This window comes from Oncorhynchus masou, chromosome 22 (genome assembly GCF_036934945.1).
Source record: "Oncorhynchus masou masou isolate Uvic2021 chromosome 22, UVic_Omas_1.1, whole genome shotgun sequence".
Taxonomy (NCBI): domain Eukaryota; kingdom Metazoa; phylum Chordata; class Actinopteri; order Salmoniformes; family Salmonidae; genus Oncorhynchus; species Oncorhynchus masou.
The window spans coordinates 38946598-38966207 of record NC_088233.1 but is presented as its reverse complement, the minus strand read 5'-3'; the positions used below and the strand labels follow the sequence as shown (position 1 = coordinate 38966207).

At 41.0% G+C, this 19610-nt stretch overlaps 1 protein-coding gene across 1 annotated transcript; it reads left to right on the top strand.

Moving 5' to 3' along the window:
• The first annotated feature begins 1091 nt into the window (after positions 1 to 1091).
• gins3 (GINS complex subunit 3) lies at positions 1092 to 17344 on the top strand. Its single transcript, XM_064930157.1, has 3 exons — positions 1092 to 1362; positions 7956 to 8189; positions 16019 to 17344. Exons 1-3 carry the CDS (start codon positions 1192 to 1194, stop codon positions 16247 to 16249), a joined length of 636 nt encoding a protein of 211 aa, XP_064786229.1. The 5' UTR covers positions 1092 to 1191; the 3' UTR covers positions 16250 to 17344.
• The last annotated feature ends 2266 nt before the right edge of the window (positions 17345 to 19610 follow it).

The following is a 19610-nucleotide window of genomic DNA, read 5'->3' as shown; positions in this document are numbered from 1 at the left end:
AGACTTGATGTATTTTCCCCCCAAATAGTCCTAATTGTTATTGGCATAAATTATTGCCTAACTGTTTATTAGCCTACTGTTAAATAAACTATAAATGAACAAATGAACAATATTCACCATTTATAAATCCAGTAAACAATTTGTAAAGTGCCAGAATGTAAAATAAACGACCACTGTGTGTTTCTTAAAAAGCAACCGGACTGAGAAAACGGTGTATCATTCCATGGATGGTATCGCAGTTGAAAGACAAAGGATAGCCTACGGAACGAGTCAGAGGAATTTACTTTGCCTTCTTTTATTAATGTGCCAGGAAACACACATCAAATGTGTGCATGTGTGTTAACAATCTCTTTGACTTAGGCTACACGTGATACAGGTTGGCCTATGTGTCTGAATGTGTGGGTTTGAGTGACAGCACAGTCAGGGGCGACAGACACCTGTCACTCCCATTCACTCATGCAACAAGGCAGTCTAACTAACAGTATATCAGAATGTCATATCTCAGGTCAAAATAACCCAATTAGGCCATCCTTGTTGATGTGGTCATTAAACATAGCCTAGCCCCCCCCCCCCCCCACACACACACCCCCACAAACACGAACCTACAAGATAAATATTTTAACTGCTTCATACAAACAAAGGCGACCTTGGGACCTCCACTGGCTAAATTAGTAATTGCAAGTTACTAATCACTCACCATTACTTAAACTTGCATTGTTGTTGCAAAGAAATACATGCTACCTCAGATAACCATGCTGTTCAGTCTATCTTCAGACTGATTAACGTGTTTTCAGCGATACAGCTTAGAGTATTTTAGCCGATATGATCAGTGAAAAATATAGCTAGTCTGCTAATAATGTACAGAGATTTGAGTTTGTTTTTTTAAAGAACAAAGAAAATTAAGCATTAAGCATATGTATTTCATGTGCACGTTTTCATGTACTCTTCTCATAAGAACCAGTAATTATAGGCTAAATGTTAAGAAAGCTAAACTGCTTTATCCGATTGTTTTGACTGTCGAAAATCGATTGTTCTCGCCTGACTCAAATGCGGACTGTTGCGCATGTCGGGTCATTTCGAAGTTTCGCGCCAAACCAGGGAAGCAAAGTGTAAACAGTCCCACACAGCAGAAGTTAGCTACCTCGCTAATAACTTGGCAGATATCTACTTTTGAACTACTGCGAATTTTTAATGGAAACACATTCGTACCTTCCCGTGCCTCCCGGGGTGGGGATGGAAGAGAATTTCTTATCTCTTGATGACATTTTGCTTTCTCACGAGAGGCTACCCAGTCGGACAGAATGCACATTTCCCCGACTGGGATTCCTGGAGAAATCGAGTGATTCGCGAGACATTCAAGAGGTCAGTCGAACATGTGAAACAACGTAGAGCGAAAAACCACATCCGATAATGTTACTGTGTAGCCATTAATCTCACCACCTGTGGCTGTTAGCTAGCTAACTAGTTATCGTTTTAGTTATCCAATTGGTATTCCTGCTGGTCATTCAGTCACCTCGTTCACTAGCCCTAGATCATGACCCAGTTCCATTACATTACACAAGTCACTGGAGGAAAGCAAAATTAAAAATACGTATTTTCTAGGCGTTTAAGTTCACTTCAATTTTGTTTCTGATTGAAAGCGAGAAAGGTATTTCATGTTTAAAATGCATATTTTACAGGATGTTGAAAAGGCGTCTTTTCCGGACGTTGACAAAAAAAATTCTTCCGGAAGTTGAAATAAGGTTTATTTTAGGTTCTGAAAGAAAGTTGAAAATTAGTCATTTATAGACATTTGTTTGGGCCAAATTAAGGCTCGTCCATACCGGACAAAATCTGAACCAAACAGACGTGCACTGGTGATTTTAGCATGTAAAAAAAAAAAAAAGTGGGAGATGCATGCCAGCAAAGCCACTACACAATACATTAATTGCACTATAACGGTGACAAACGGTGCCTACATAAAGCTGCAGCCCTAACTTCTTACCACTGCTACACCTGGCTATCAGCGGAGCCTTTTCTGTCGCGAAACAGTTAATTCAGCCTCATTTACTACCTTTAAAACAAAACAGCTGACTTGCTTAAACATGTGGTTTCTACAGATAATTTAGATGTACAAACTATGGCATAGGGGGGCGATGAGCAGATAAAAGGCAATTTCGATTAAGACATTATTGAGCGAGCTAAGACTGAAGTAGTCAATTTAGAAATGTACAGCGACAGAATTCAGAACATGGGCCGTTCTTAGTGTATTCTCCCTGTACAGCAAGTCAGAACCGTAGGATATATACAGGGGGCATATAAGCAGACAATGAAAGCTCTTCCAAAATGTGTTGATTACATTTCTCTAAAACACATTATAGGCTACATGTGCACCACCAAATCAGAACAGTAGGTTCGAAATTAAGAGGGGTAAATAGACAAAATTATTAGTGTAAGGCACATGGGATACTAACAGCTTACTACACAACATACTCCTAGTATTACTTTCATAGCTACAGTATAGATATCTCCCTGGCATATTACAGCATTTATGCAACAGCATACAATACATTGTTGGACTCACCTTGTTGTGCTGTGCTCACTTGAACAGGAAGGTGGTGCGGCGGTTCTTTGTTGGCAAATTTTATCATCAAAGTCTGTAACTCTCTGGATTTATAGTGCTTTCAAGACAACAGGAACTCTGGGGGGGGGGGGGGTTGAATCATGATGGTGTCAGTGATCTTCAGGTCGTAGCTCTAGAAAGAGGCCCGAGTTTCGAATTTACAATTCCGAGTTAGATAAAAGTTCAAAATGTATTTTCCCAGTCGTAGCTCATTTTTCCTGAGTTCCCAGTTGTCTTAAACTCACTAAAGCCAGATTTTTTCAGTTCGGAGTTAGTTGTTTTGAGCGCTGCACAAATCATGCTTCATTGACAGCATGGCCAATGTTGAATATTTAAGATAAGGGTCTCTTTTCCTAGTTTAAAATAATAGAGTTTGGACCACACAGCCACTCCACAGAATAGCATTGCTTTGCAATACTTGCAGTTAGCCACACTGAATCCTTCCAAACCACTCATTGTTGAATTTGAGATTTCCTTGTGTAATGTGATTTCCATGTGTAATGTTTATGGCCGATGAGCACCTATACGTTTTATCTATAATTTATTTTCATTATTTTCCTTCATACAACAAGGATTACAAAGGATGTATCAGTAGATTGTCGACTTGATTCATGATGAAGACTGCTAGCTAAGATTTTGAAAGTATGATATTGACATGATCAGTCAAATCAAAGCTACTGTACACGTAATGTGATTTGACTTCATTTGATCTGTGGCTTATGACATTGAGCCTTTTTGGTTGGGCACTTCTAATGGAACTCTATGGCAGAAACCAGGGGGCTAGAATTTTCTAGCTCTACCCTTAGACTTGGCTGTGATGTGGTGTCACCATGAGTGACAGAACACTGAGCCGATCACGGTGCAACACTCCGTATTTTCTCCTGGCTTGCCCCACCACCACAGAAAGCACTGAGCTAGGCTGAAACACCTGGATTTTTGACCTGCCTTCCTCAAGAATACAAGAGACCATGTTTATGTGGCTTTTTTTAACTCAAATATATATATATTTTTTTTTATTGTTTGCAAACTGATGTGACATGTATAAATGCCAAAATAGCATGCAAAAAAGGACTGCCCGCCACTGCGTAAATGATTGGTTCAGCTACCCAACTTTATCAGGTGTTATCGCGAGCCTATTTGTAATCTGTTTACAACAGCGGGAAATACAGAAGTATTTTATTTAGTCAAAAATGGACAGATACAAACTTGAAACCACTAATGACAATGGGGTAAAACTCCTGGACAACAGTTGTGATTGTCCATTCCAAATGGTCCCTTTTACTTTGACCTGTCCTGTTTTTAGGATTTGTTTGTTCACATGCCAGTGCATTTTTATTTTGGTTGAACGCCATTTAGGTTAGGCTATTTGATCTGAGCAACCTGCATGATGTAAAAAGTGTCCTTCTCAAAATGTATGACAATGTAATATATCTCCAGCCTGTAGGCTACAGAAAGGCCACATACACTTTCTACAGTGGTTCCTCCTTTAAAAGTTGTGAGCTTGCACTGTGGGACTTAGAGGTACCCAGCTTCATGGCTTCATTGTTCCAGACCACCACAAGGGGGAGCTAGAGCACTCATTGTGCATTTGGGTTCCAAGGTTTTTATTTGACCAATCATATCGAGTGGTTCCAATGACGAATTTTGACTTAAGCCACCCTTGCCTTGTGGCGTCCTTCAACAAAGATGGCTGACAAAACATTATTGTGGAACCAGATGTAAGTTGTTCTAACGCGGGGGAATAAACGACTTGTTTAGAATGTAAACCTCGATGCTGTCAACTGTGTTTATGTCTGCGTAGCATAATGGAAAAAATAAAAACTTCTGGCCTAGCGATTGATGACAAACGAGCTCACTGCCCAGGCTTGCATAATTACAAAGAGGAGATTCTCCTGATTTAAGATGGTGCCCGTGAAACAGTTTTGCTTCCGTCCCTCTCCTCGCCCCTACCTGGGCTCAAACCAGGGACCCTCTGCACACACAGACAACAGCCACCCTCGAAGCATCGTGACCCATCGCTCCACAAAAGCCACGGCCCATGCAGAGCAAGGGGAACAACTACTTCAAGGTCTCAGTGAGTGACGTCCCTGATTTGAAACGCTATTAGCGCGCACCTCGCTAACTAGCTAGCCATTTGACACCGGTAACACCCGACTTGAAAAAAATCTAAATATACACATTGCGAAATTGTTTCCAGCAGCACATTTCCAGTCACCAACGCTCTGGTTAACACAAAAACTGCCTTACCAGCTCTGCTAGGGTGAGTAAAATGGTCAGAGTAGTCTCATTTGTGTCTGGAAGTAGCTAGCCAACGTTAGCTTGGGTGCTTGACTGCTGTTTTTATAAGGCCGGAACGCTCAAATCAACCCTACTCCTCGGCCCGAAGGTCCAGTGTGTGCTCTGAGAGTGAAATGGTCTGAATTTACAAAAATAATTCTCTGAATGGAAACACCATGATATTAATCAAATTAAGCCACATTTCTTCATATCAATCCCATATACTATGTTACTACAAAAAAAGGTTTTAAATTCTCTGGCATGCCAGTACGGAATACTATAAAACGCTTCTCAAAGATGGCCTCTGGTGGTCAAACTAGCAACTAACTTGCAGTAACTGAAGAAATGGCTGAGAATTAAATGACCTGCCACAGAATGCTGCAGCAGCACGCAGGGTGTGCCGCAGTGTAACGCAACTTTTAGAGGTAGGACATGGCACAGTGGTTCATCTGCTGTATGATATTTATTTTTATGTGGTGGAGCACTGCAGTAATGCGTCTCTCGAACAGCACCCTGAAGAGGTGCGCTGGGAAAGCAAAATATTTTGCGCCCCTACCTTAGACAAAGTGTTAACTGCTTATCACAGGGTGGCATCATCCCTCACCTAAAAATTGTATTTATTACATTTTTATTTAACCTTTTATTTAAATAGGAAAGTCAGATAAAAACAAATTCTTATTTACAATGACGGCCTACCCCAGCCAAATCCTAACCCGGACGACATTGGCACTCCCAATCATGGCCGGTTGTAATACAGCCTGGACTCGAACCAGGGTCTGTAGTGATGCCTCTAGTACTGAGATGCAGTGCCTTAGACCGCTGTGCCACTCGGAAGTCCATATGCCACTGGTTGAGAGAAATTGTCATTGTTTTTGGGCAGGATTCTGGGAGGTTTTGTGTTGTTGTTGTTGGAGGTGAGTATTGGTCAGTTTAGTGCAGAAAATGCAGCCCTGATCGATCTGCCTATTGAGTGGGGTGGCCGTGGTGTTATGAAGGGGTGAGTTTTGTTAAGAGCCACGACCACTGATAGTTATAAACATCTTTGCCGTGACGCTCAGTCTAAACATTAGCATGCATCGCTTGTGGTACGGTTTTGGAAGCATAAGGACCTTTTCATATCGGTGAGAAATATTTATTAAAAAAAAAAATGTAAAGGTTAAATTTATACACTTTTTTTTGCTGTGGATTGTTTCGAATCACAAGCTCGTGGGCCTATGCCTATTTGGGCAGCTGAGTGTGGCAATAGGCCTAGTTGATAATAACGTTTTAGTTTCTCAAAATCATTGTCAGGTGGGTTAATCATAAAAATCGGAAATAAAATGATCACTTTTAGATGTTTAAGTCAACTAATTCTGTATCACCAGCCCCTGCCATATGGACACATTGATACACTATGATCCATTGGTGGCTAAAGAAATGAGTACATGGAACTCATAGCCCATTTGAATTCCTATTTTTATGATTAACCACTTGACAATGATTACTTAAACTACAGCTTTATTATTGAAATAAACCATTCCACAAAATATGCATATGAAAATCATAACTGGCACGCAGAACAGTAGAAATGGCCGGATAAATTGTAATCGGATATTGCCTATAGACTACTTTGAAGCAAAGTAAGCCATGCCTCATAACTACTCCAGCAGCAACCAGCTGAGGAGTTGCAGGAGGAATCCAGCTCAAAATAAGCTCTGTATGTTCTGCGTGTGTGATAGTCATCATGTATCCTATCCATCCAATTTAATTCCACTAAATTATGCAAATGAACCTATAGGCCGATAAGCGTGATGGTCAAATGTATTTCCATCAATAAATAAAAAGCATTACTTTACAATGGGATTTTTTTTTTTTGTCATTTTGGCCGGTAACAGGATAAAAAATAAAAAAACTATCAGATTTGTATTTTTTCTGACAAAAGCCGGCCATTGCCTGCTAATGGAACTCTAATGGACTCAGGGATATAAGTCTAGCTAAGTTGTAAAGTATGGTGGAGCTGTTTTACAGAAAAACATTTCATGCAATCTCATTGGCTTGTAGTGGCCTTGTTGTTTGAGCAAGAGTTTTGGAAAATATTGCATTTTGAAGATGTGCATCCATAGACGCGATATAGCAAATTTGGTGCGAGTGGTTCTGGAGAAGATGTTTTAACATTAGAAATGATCCAAAAATGTATCAAAAGCAAAAAAAATAATGTTCTGGTATTTGGCAAGCGTGGTAAAGACTACAGAAGTAGCTAATTCTATTTTGTCCTGATGTTCTCAGTGGGCCCACAGCTTGAACCCCGGCATTGCTGCTTGCAGCTGTATTTCTCATTATTAATAGGAGACAAATATAAGCACCCACAAATTGTGTAGCTATAGACCCATATAATGTTATAAAGTCATGAGCCTTGTGCGTGGCCAAACTGAAATGCATTTTGGGGAGATGTTTGTTGTGACTGTATACTGTTTATTAGGTATACCAAATGGTTCGCTCCGACAGACAGTGTGTCATGTGGCTGTGGCTTGCTATATAAATCAGGCAGACAGGCCCGATGCAATTCAGTTACTGTTTGATTGAATGTTAGAATGGGCAAAACAAGTGACCTAATCCAGTGGTTCTCAATCCTCTCCTTGGGACCCCCAGCCATTTAATCTATTTCAGAGATAGCACACCTTTTTCAACTTCTCAACTAATGATCAATCTCTTGATCAATCCCTTGACTATGTGAATCAGGTGAGCTAGTTGAGGGTTACTACAAAATTGTGAAACATCTGAGGGTGCCCGAGAAGAAGTTAGAGTACCAATGACCTGAGTGACTGAGCGTAAGCAGCATGACTCCATGGCCACATCATGCCTGGTGTCAACGGTACAGGCTGGTGGTGTAATGGTGTGGGGAATGTTTTCCTTGCACATGTTTGGTCTATTGATACCAATTGAGCAATGTGTCCATGCCCCAAAGAATTCAGTCTGTTCTGGAGGTAAAGTGGGTCCGGCCCGGTACTTGATGGGTGTGCCTAATAAGGGTATATATCTAGCTAGCGATGTTATTTTTGATCCAGCACCAAAATAATATTTTTCTCCCGTCTTCCAGGGTACGAAGATGGAGATGCCTCTGTTCCTGGCAAAGGGTTTGTATGAGAGGAAGAGGCGTGTTGTCTCAGTGGAGCTGCCTAAGGTCTACAAAGAGGGCTGGAGGACTGTGTTCAACGCAGACCCCACTGTAGTAGACCTTCACAAGATGGGACCCTATTACTATGGCCTCGGCTCCCAGTTGCTGCACTTTGACAGCCCTGAGAATCCGGAGATTGCCCAGGCAGTACTTCAGGTGAGTACAGCACACAAACAGTGATATCAGAGGGTATAAATATCTCACTGCTCACTCCACTACTCCCCCCCCCCCCCTTTGGCTGCAAGCTGAAACTTTCCTTTGACACTCCCCCCAGAAACTGCATATCCCAACTAACGTTTGTTTTGCATGAATGGAGTTTTCCTTTCATATCAATCATGGGGTGATATCGTACTATCACTCTTTTACCATCATCATTGATTTCATATAAGGGAGAAGTGTATAGAGAATTGTGCAACCCAATTCTGGGGAAAAGGTTTTTGAAGACTACAATTTTAAACATACTGGCCCTGTGCAGAAACCCAACTCCTGCCTCATTGGTGCTACTACCTTAGCAAAAGTATTTCTCATTGATCTTTATCTATTTGTACTAGAGGTCGACCGATTATGATTTTTCAACGCCGATACCGATTTATTGGAGGACCAAAAAAAGCCGATAACGATTAATCGGCCGATTTTAAAAAGAAGTAAATACATTTTTTTTATAATAATGAAAATTACAACAATACTGAATGAATACTTATTTTAACTTAATATAATAGATCAATAAAATCAATTTAGCCTCAAATAAATAAACATGTTCAATTTGGTTTAAATAATGCAAAAACAAAGTGTTGAAGAAGAAAGTAAAAGTGCAATATGTGCCATGTAAGAAAGCTAACGTTTAAGTTCCTTGCTCAGAACATATGAAAGCTGGTGGTTCCTTTTAACAGGAGTCTTCAATATTCCCAGGTAAGACATTTTAGGTTGTGGGAAATATATTTCTCTCCTATACGATTTGTATTTCATATACCTTTGACTATTGGATGTTCTTATTGGCACTTTAGAATTGCCAGTGTAACAAGATAGCTTCCGTCCCTCTCCTTTCTCCTACCTGGGCTTGAACCAGGAACACATTGACAATAGCCACCCTCGAAGCAGCGTTACCCATGCAGAGCAAGGGGAACAACCACTCCAAGTCTCAGTGCGGGTGACTTTTGAAACGCTATTAGCTCGCACCCCGCTAACTAGCTAGCCATTTCACATCGTTTACACCAGCCTAATCTCGGGAGTTGATAGGCTTGAAGTCATAAACAGCTGCTGGCAAACGCAAGAAAGTGCTGTTTGAATGAATGCTTACGAGCCTGCTGCTGCCTACCATCGCTCAGTCAGACTGCTCTATCAAATCATAGACGTAGTTATAACATGATAACACACAGAAATACGAGCCTTAGGTCATTAATATGGTCAAATCCCAAAACTATCTCGAAAACAAGACGTTTATTCTTTCAGTGAATTACGGAACTGTTCCGTATTTTATCTAACGGGTGGCATCCATAAGTCTAAATAGTCCTGTTACATTGCGCAGCCTTCAATATTATGTCATAATTACGTAAAATTCTGGCAAATTAGTCGGCCCAAACTGTTGCATATACACTGACTCTGCGAGCAATGAACGCAAGAGAAGTGACACAATTTCACCTGGTTAATATTGCCTGTTAACATTTTAATTTCTTTTAGCTAAATATGCAGGTTTAAAAATACACTGCTCAAAAAAATAAAGGGAACACTTAAACAACACAATGTAACTCCAAGTCAATCACACTTCTGTGAAATCAAACTGTCCACTTAGGAAGCAACACTGAGTGACAATAAATTTCACATGCTGTTGTGCAAATGGAATAGACAACAGGTGGAAATTATAGGCAATTAGCAAGACACCCCCAATAAAGGAGTGGTTCTGCAGGTGGTAACCACAGACCATTTCTCAGTTTCTATGCTTCCTGGCTGATGTTTTGGTCACTTTTGAATGCTGGCGGTGCTTTCACTCTAGTGGTAGTATGAGACGGAGTCTACAACCCACACAAGTGGCTCAGGTAGTGCAGCTCATCCAGGATGGAACATCAATGCGAGCTGTGGCAAGAAGGTTTGCTGTGTCTGTCAGCGTAGTGTCCAGAGCATGTAGGCACTACCAGGAGACAGGCCAGTACATCAGGAGACGTGGAGGAGGCCGTAGGAGGGCAACAACCCAGCAGCAGGACCGCTACCTCCGCCTTTGTGCAAGGAGGAGCACTGCCAGAGCCCTGCAAAATTACCTCCAGCAGGCCACAAATGTGCATGTGTCTGCTCAAACGTTCAGAAACAGACTCCATGAGGGTGGTATGAGGGCCCGACGTCCACCGTTGGGGGTTGTGCTCACAGCCCAACACTGTGCAGGACATTTGGCATTTGCCAGAGAACACCAAGATTGGCAAATTCACCACTGGTGCCCTGTGCTCTTCACAGATGAAAGCAAGTTCACACTGAGCACATGTGACAGACGTGACAGTCTGGAGACGCCGTGGAGAACGTTCTGCTGCCTGCAACATCCTCCAGCATGACCGGTTTGGCGGTGGGTCAGTCATGGTGTGGGGTTGCATTTCTTTGGGGGCAGCACAGCCCTCCATGTGCTCGCCAGAGTTAGCCTGACTGCCATTAGGTACCGAGATGAGATCCTCAGACCCCTTGTGAGACCATATGCTGGTGCGGTTGGCCCTGGGTTCCTCCTAATGCAAGACAATGCTTGACCTCATGTGGCTGGAGTGCGTCAGCAGTTCCTGCAAGAGGAAGGCATTGATGTTATGGACTAGACCTCCCGTTCCCCAGACCGGAATCCAATTGAGCACATCTGGGACATCATGTCTCGCTCCATCCACCAACGCCACGTTGCACCACAGACTGTCCAGGAGTTGGCGGATGCTTTAGTCCAGGTCTGGGAATAGATCATCCGCCACCTCATCAGGAGCATGCCCAGGCGTTGTAGGGAGGTCATACAGGCACGTGGAGGCCACACACACTACTGAGCCTCATTTTGACTTGTTTTAAGGACATTACATCAAAGTTGGATCAGCCTGTAGTGTGGTTTTCCACTTTAATTTGGAGTGTGACTCCAAATCCAAACATCCATGGGTTGATAAATTTGATTTCCATTGATCATTATTGTGCTTTTGTTGTCAGCACATTCAACTATATAAAGAAAAAAGTATTTAATAAGAATATTTCATTCATTCAGTTCTAGGATGTGTTATTTTAGTGTTCCCTTTATTTTTTTTGAGCAGTGTATATACTTCTATGTATTGATTTTAAGAAAGGCATTGGTGTTTATGGTTAGGTACACATTGGAGCAACGATACGCACCACATCGATTATATGCAAAGCAGAACACGCTAGATAACTACACATGGTTGATGATATTACTAGTTTATCTAGTGATTATGATTGATTGATTGATTTTTTTTATAAGATAAGTTTAATGCTAGCTAGCAACTTACCTTGGCTTACTGCATTCGCGTAACAGGCAGTCTCCTCGTGGAGTGCAACAAGAGGCAGATGGTTAGAGCGTTGGACCAGTTAACTGTAAGGTTGCAAGATTGAATCCACTGAGCTGACAAGGTAAAAATCTCTCGTTCTGCCCCTGAACAAGGCAGTTAACCCACCGTTCCTAGGCCGTCCTTTAAAATAAGAATGTGTTCTTAACTGACTTGCCTAGTTAAATAAAGATTAAGTAAAGGTGTAAAAAAAAAAAAAAAAACGTCCAAATCCGTCGAAAAATACAGATTTCCGATTATTATGAAAACTTGAAATCGGCCCCAATTAATCGGCCATTCTGATTAATCGGTCAACCTCTAATTTGTACCCTTTTAGTTGTATAATATCACTAGAAAGTTTATGATTGAGTCACCACCCAGGTCAAATGGTTGGACACACTGACAAACCCATTCAGTGTTATGTCCCATAGTCAGCCACGAGGTGGTGCTATGTGATCGAATTGTCACCATTGACTAAAAGGCTGCGTAGTGTTATGTTGCTGGGCAGACTGACAAATCACATCAGTCATCTTTGAAAAACAATGACTTCAAGTGAATCCAACAGGATTATTAGTTGTCTCTCTGCATCCACAAAGGATGACTGAGTTTCATCAAATGTTTTTATTCAGCTCTTCTATCTCCGTCATGTATGTATTTTTGTGTGTGTGTGTGTGTGTGTGTGTGTGTATATATATGTATGTATATGTGTGTGTGTGTGTGTGTGTGTGTATAAATATATATGTGTGTGTGTGTGTGTGTGTATATATATGTATGTGTATATATATATATATATATATGTATGTGTATATATATATATATATATATATATATATATATATATATATATATATATATATATATGTATGTATGTATGTATGTATGTATGTATGTGTGTGTTTTTTTTAGCTCGTAGTGTAATTTTTAAAGTATGCATTTAAATGTGCAATAGTCTCCCGATTGGCACAGCGGTCAAAGGCACTGCAGTGCTAGAGACGTCACTACAGACTGTTTGGCCGGCCGGCCGGGATGTCCTTGTCCCATCGTGCTCTAACGACTGCTTGTGGCGGGCCGGGCGCATGCACGCTGACTTCGGTCGCCAGTTGTACGGTGTTTCTTCCGACACAGTGGTGCAGCTGGCTTCCGGGTTAAGCGAGCAATGTGTCAAGAAGCAGTGCGGCTTGGCAGGGTCGTATTTTGGAGGAAGCATGGCTCGCGACCTTTGCCTCTCCCGAGTCTGTACGGGACTTGCAGTGATTGGGCAAGACCGTAACTACCACTTGGATATCACGAAAAAGGGGTAAAAAGTACAAAAAATAAAGGTACAATTTGAAAAAAATCACGTCGCGATTTCCTGGTTGCTAAAATTCTAACAGTTTGCCCAATTTTAGTTTGACAAAACAAGCATAGAGAACCATTGTACCATCTAAACCACTGTTAAATGTCTTTTCATTAACCAAAACTATTGTATTTTCAGTTGTTTGAAGCTGGTGTACAAAACCGAAAGTAAAAGATGCAAAAATGCAACATAAGTACGGGAAGCATAGAAATGGCAAAAATAGAACAGATTTAATGCGTCTTAGACTTGCTTTCAATGACAGATCTATAACTTAAATTTCTATGTGAATATTGTCCAGGTGTCCAAAAAGTTACATATTGCAGCTTTAAGATGTCTAATAGAATACATGTGGCAAAAATTAATATAGACCTTGATAAATGCGTTTCTGTAGCTGTATTTCTTTTAGTTCTTTTTTTACAATAGAGGGTGAGTGCCAAGATGGAGTCACTGCTTCAACACAGCTCCCGTGTGTGTGTGTGTGTGTGTGTGTGTGTGTGTGTGTGTGTGTGTGTGTGTGTGTGTGTGTGTGTGTGTGTGTGTGTGTTACTATCAAACGTTTGGAGTCACTTAGAATTTATTTTTATTTTTTTATATGAAAAGAAGAAAAAATGTGTCCATTTTAAAATAGCATTAAATTGATCAGAAATACAGTGTACACACTGTTACTTTTGTTAATGACTATTATTATGGAATATCTACATAGGCCCATTATGAGCAATCATCACTCCTGTGTTCCAATGGCACGTTGTGTTAGCTAATCCAAGTGTCGTGGAAATTTCCTCTATTTACCTAATAATGAGATCAAACCACACACAAGTCAGAGTTAGTTATCGAAGTCCATCTTTAATTTTTTGAGCTCTATCACAACCCTGTGACTCTCAGATCAATTCAGTGTCTATCAATGAATTCTCTGAGAGCCCCTTCCACATTGCAATAGCATGTTGACTTTCAACAGTTCAGTATCTCTAATGAAAAGTTGAGAGTCCCAACATAATGGCAAATGGGATCCTTTATCGCGAAGATCCACCCCCCCCCCCCCCAGACGACATGATACTTCAGAGAGGAGTATCCCCTAGCCAGACAGAGTTGGCTATAAATTATCATTCAGTTTGGACTCCTAAACAAAGCTCTTATTTTGTTCTTGGTATAAAAAAAATGGTACCAAGACATTACCCCCACCCTATGATATATAACAAATTGTCATTTAGATACAACCAATTCTAAATACAACCAATCCTGGACAAGCTCACGGAGAGGAGAGTGAGGTTATAGGTTAAGATAGAGGGAGCATAGAATGATTCCAGACACTGCCATCCTCCTCTCCCCGATGGGAAAAGTAGGGAGTGACTGGCACACAGACACAGTGGAGCAAAATATATGTTTACACATGATGACAACTTGACCTCTCCCCTCTCTGCGGCCCATGCAACGTAGTCTTGACATAGAACAGATAACTGCCAATGGCCACCACTATAGTACAACAAAATACATTCTTATGAGAAATAACTCATAAGCATATCATGAAAATAAAACATCCTATCTATGTTACCCAACTAATTCTGATTATTCCCCAACACCAAGTTTATAATTTTAAAAGGGTAATTGATCAGTAGAAAACCCTTTTGCAATTGTGTTAGCACAGCTGAAAACTGTTCTGATTTAAAGAAGCAATAAAACTGGCCTTTAGACTAATTGAGTATCTGGAGCCAGTTGAGGACTTGTGAGGTGTCTGTTTCTCAAACTAGACACTCATGTACTTGTCTTCTTGCTCAGTTGTGCACCAGCTGCACCTTGTGTTATAACAGCACATAACAGCGCAAACTGGTTCTAACTAGAATAGAAAGAGTGTGAGCCCCTGGTGCACAACTGAGCAAGAAGTCAAGTAGTACACAGCGTTGTACGAGATCTTCATTTTCTTGGCAATTCCTCGCATGGAATAGACTGTCGAGTATCAGAAGAAAGGTCTTTGTTTCTCGACATTTTGAGCCTGTAAATGAACCCACAAATGCTGACGCTCCAGATACTCAACTAGTCTAAAGGCCAGTTTTATTGCTTCTTTAACCAGAACAACAGTTTTCAGCTGTGCTAACATAATTGCAAAAGGGTTTTCTAATGATCAATTAACCTTTTAAAATTGTAAACTTGGATTAGCTAACACAACGTGCCATTGCAACACAGTGATGGTTGCTGATAATGGGCCTTTGTAGATATTCCATAAAAAATCAGTCGTTTCCAGCTACAATAGTAATTTACAACATTAACAATGTTTACACTGTATTTCTGGTAAATGTTATGCTATTTTAATGGACAAAAAAATGCTTTTCTTTCAAAAACAAGGACATTTCTAAGTGACCCCAAACTTTTGAACAGTAGTGTACACTGAACAAAAATATAGAAATGCAATATGTAAAGAGTTTCATGAGCTGAAATAACAGATCTCAGAAATGTCCCATACGCACAAAAAGCTTATTTCTCAACTTTTGTGCACAAATTTGTTTACATCCCAGTTAGATAGCATTTTAGCATTTGTCAACATAATCCATCCACCTGACAGGTGTGGCATATCAAGAAGCTGATTAAACAGCATGATCATTACACAGCTGCACCTTGTGCTGGGGACAGTAGCAGGCCAATCTAAAATGCCACAGATGTCTCAACTTTTGAGGTGGTGTACAATTGTCATGAATGTCCACCAGAGCTGTTGCCAGAGAATTTAATGTTGATTTCTCTACCATAAGCCACCTCCGTCTTTTTAGAGAATTTGGCGGCACGTCCAACTGGCTTTACAATCGCAGACCACTTGTAACCACTCAAGCCCAGGACCTCCACATCCGGCTTCTTCACCTGTGGGATCGTCTGAGGGGAGGGGAGTCAGGGTGCTGAGGAGTATTTTTGTCTAATGCCTTTTTGTGGGGAAAAACACATTTATTGGCTAAGCCTGGCTCCCAAGTGGGTGGGCCTATGCCCACCCATGGCTGCGCCGCTGCCCAGTCATGTGAAATCCTATAGATTAGGGCCTAAATTCATTTATTTCAATTGAATGATTTCTTTATATGAACTATAACTCAGTAAAATCTTTGACATTTTGTATGTTGCCTTTTATTTTTGTTCAGTATAAATCATTGGCTTAACCTCTTCACCTCCAGACATTCATTGGTCGTTTCCGCCGGACCATGGATTCCTCACAGAATGCCTACAACGAAGACACGTCAGCCCTGGTGGAGCGCTTGGATTATCTGGAGAGGGCACTATTCAGGGCAGGGCAGAGCGGCCTCAACAGCTTCCAGAACTGGGAGAGGGGCCGCGCATCTACCATCACTGCCTCTAGCCTGGTGCTCAACTACCGCAAGAGGAAGATCACTGATCTGCAGCCGTGAGGGACATCTCCAAAGATGCATCCCAAATGGCACCATATTCTCTATACAGTGCACTACTTGGGCCCTGGTCAAAAGTAGTGCACTATAAAGGGAATATGGTTCCATTTGGAACCCAAAGCAACAGGCCAGAAGAGAAATGACTGAGTTGGAAGGAGAGTAGTGGAGTTGTGTGTGTCATAAAAGATAGAAAACTGATTCCCACATGAAACTTAGCGTTTTGCTTTTATGTTATGGTGTTATCTTGTGTTTTATTTTGAGATCTTTATACACATTCTGTACACAAATGTTTTTCAAAGATTTGTAAATAATTCAAAAAATATCTGCTTTATGTAATGTAAGTTTGAATTTTTATAAAATTAAAGCTACCGTAGTCTTTGAATTGGATGTCATCCTTAAAGTAAGAAATGTTGCCGTTTAACAGAAATGATTTTTTTGAAAGTAGAGTTGCCTTATTTTGCGAATGCATGTGGCCATGCATTTCATCAGGGATGATGAGGCAAAACAACTTTTAAATGGTTGTGTAAGGATTAACAGGACTGTATTACCATATTATCTAGCTCTGCATGCATAATGAATGTATTACCATATTATCTAGCTCTGCATGCATAATGAATGTATTACCATATTATCTAGCTCTGCATGCATAATGAATGTAACCTACCCTTTCTTCATAAATGTCATTACTACAACAACAACTTAATGAATATATGCCAGAACTGATTTACCGCACATCTATTTAGTCTGTTTGAAAACCATCTACAGTACATCATCATATGCTGTCTTCATAACCAAGTGGGAACGTGGTATTTATCACACGACTGGGAAAAATCCACTGGAACGCCCCACCAACGGTTAGTTATTTAACTAGGCAAGTCTATTAAGAACAAATTCTTATTTACAATGATGGCCTACCAAAAGGCCTCCTATGGGTGCTGGGTTTAAAAATATAGGACAAAACACCAATCACAACAGGAAAATAATTACTGGTGGGAAACGATCATCCATGAGCTCAGGCTTCTTCCACACGCTAAGTAAATGACATCTAACAGCGTTTCGTTAGTTAAATGCAAAAACATTTTTTAATAAAAAGCAATCTATTAATTTGGTTTTTGAACACTTGAATTTGTTTCCAGGCATGATAGCTGTACTTTTAGTTTATGGTTGACGCAGTTTGTTGGCCATTAGCTGATCAGCGTTTCTCAACGAGTTCAAAGCACATGAATATATCCAACTGGTATTTATGACTTCACAACGAGTAACAATGTTAGTCTACAGAGGAGCAGCTTGGATCACTTCCCATAGAGAATGATGAAGGATTCTTATCTGTCCCATTATGTCATCTGAGCACACAGGCAGCGCCATTGAGGCCATCTCCATTTTGAAGTAGTCCATGTTCCTCTACTACTTCTATGAATTGGTAAACGGGCTGAAAAGGCGCATACTGCCATCTGGAGTGTGTTCATTGGCTGATCCCTCTTGATGACCTGGATGGAATTATGTGATCATGCTCAAACAGGCTTTTGGTCACTAGACTCCTATTGATCTGCCATACAGCCCATAGTCATAACAGCACAGAGAGTTGTTGTTGCTGCTACATTAGCTACTCATTGGTTGTTAGGGGACTTCATCTTTACAATGAAACTGCCGTAAGGCATGACCCAGTTAAAAGTACATCTAATTTGTACTCTGTCAGCATCAAAGTTTCAGCCTGTGAACATTTTAATCACAGGGAATGATTCTTGACTCAAAATGTGAATTGGCTAAAAAATGTAATCTCAATTTGTTTAACCTGAAATGTGGTTTGCATAATGTAATCCTCTGTTTACAGTACATATTCATGGGGTGCAGTGTCTGCATAATAATGACTGCAGTGACGGGGAGCTCTCAGGAGATGTGTTATGGCCAGCTGAAGGCGCAGGGTTACAACGTCAAGTTTTGAATGGTTTATTTTTGCAAAAGTGTTTTAGTGTTAATGTGTGATACATAAACGTGAGTGCGTTGACCTTGTGCTGCTGCTGTCACTCACTAGACTTGTCTTTGTCGCAGCACTGCCTGTTCTCCAGAGGTGACATTCACAAACGTCACATTCATTTATTGTGTGTGAGAGATGATCAAAAGCTCTATCTGCTTCAAAATGCACACGGGCAAGTCTAGGTGTGCAAACCTCCGCACTTCACACACAAATGAAAGACCAGTAGGAAGCTTTCTAAAGAGGACAAGTACTGTTTACAAACGATTAAACTGTCTATCCCTGTTGAGGGGAAATGTACACACATTATGTATGGAAGTACATATGTTTCTACATGCGGGTCAGCTGATGTCTGCCCTGTTAGGGAGTTGGTGATGCGATAGAAGCTATTGACGTTCCCCTCTGGGGTGTAGCTATTGATCTTTGGGACTGACCTCTGTGGGGAGGGTTTGAAGAATATTATCAACTTTTCCCTCGTCATAGACCTACGTCATAGTGTACTGTAACTTTTTATGCTGGACCATCAGGAATCTTACCAGTCCAGACCATTTGGAGTGACTCTGCAGTTCTGGTAATGGTAGAAATCTGTTGTCAGGGTTTCCTGACCAGGGAAACTCCTGGCTCTAGTCATTAGTACTGCAGAACTGAGGTTATGTTCTTAGCTCTTTAGCACAGGGCCCATTTCTCCATGGTCTTGAGGCGAGAGAGAGAATATGCCTTGGCTAGAGTAGCTTCCAATCAATGCCCCAGCGGACTAAGCCAGGGTTGTCTAGATATCTGAAGATTGTGACGCAATGCCTGAGCATCACGTGATTCTAGTGTGTGTGCTATGTAGTATGGCTGATTTGCAGGCTTCTAGAATGTTCTGGTCTGATCTTGTCTGGTGCTGTGACAACTGTCGGAGCTCTCCCTGGAGCCAACTAGAGAGACTATGCTCAGCCAAAAGATTATCAACATCAAAGGGTAGAGTTAGGGACAGAGTCCAGGAACTGACACACACAACCCAACACAGCAGCCTCTGCTTTCTGTTTAGTTTAAGGGTCTCTGACGGATTTAAAACAAACCTATTTGTGTACGCTTGCGCCTCACTTTCTGGGTATTATGCAGGCAGAGTTGGGCTTTTACTATGAATGTGGCTGCCAATATACTGTTTCCATGCAATTAACAATTTAATTATCTTTTCTTTGAAGTGTACTACTGCACAGTTCCATAATAGGGCTTGTGTTTTGGGTATATCCAGCCCACATTATTTAGACTACTTTGGTCTACTACAGCACTTCTCTTTAAAGTCCTTGTCCTTATTTGAATAATGGTGGTGGGATGCTGCTGGCTTTTTGTTCTGTAACACTACATCTCATTGAAGGTTGCTTCTTCTCACCTTTCTATTTTCTG

Coding starts and splice junctions, on each gene's coding strand:
- gins3 (XM_064930157.1), top strand. CDS start 1,192: ATGGAAACACATTCGTACCTTCCCGTGCCTCCCGGGGTGGGGATGGAA. Junction 1,363..7,955: donor ATTCGCGAGACATTCAAGAG/GTCAGTCGAACA, acceptor CCCGTCTTCCAG/GGTACGAAGATGGAGATGCC. Junction 8,190..16,018: donor TTGCCCAGGCAGTACTTCAG/GTGAGTACAGCA, acceptor CTTCACCTCCAG/ACATTCATTGGTCGTTTCCG.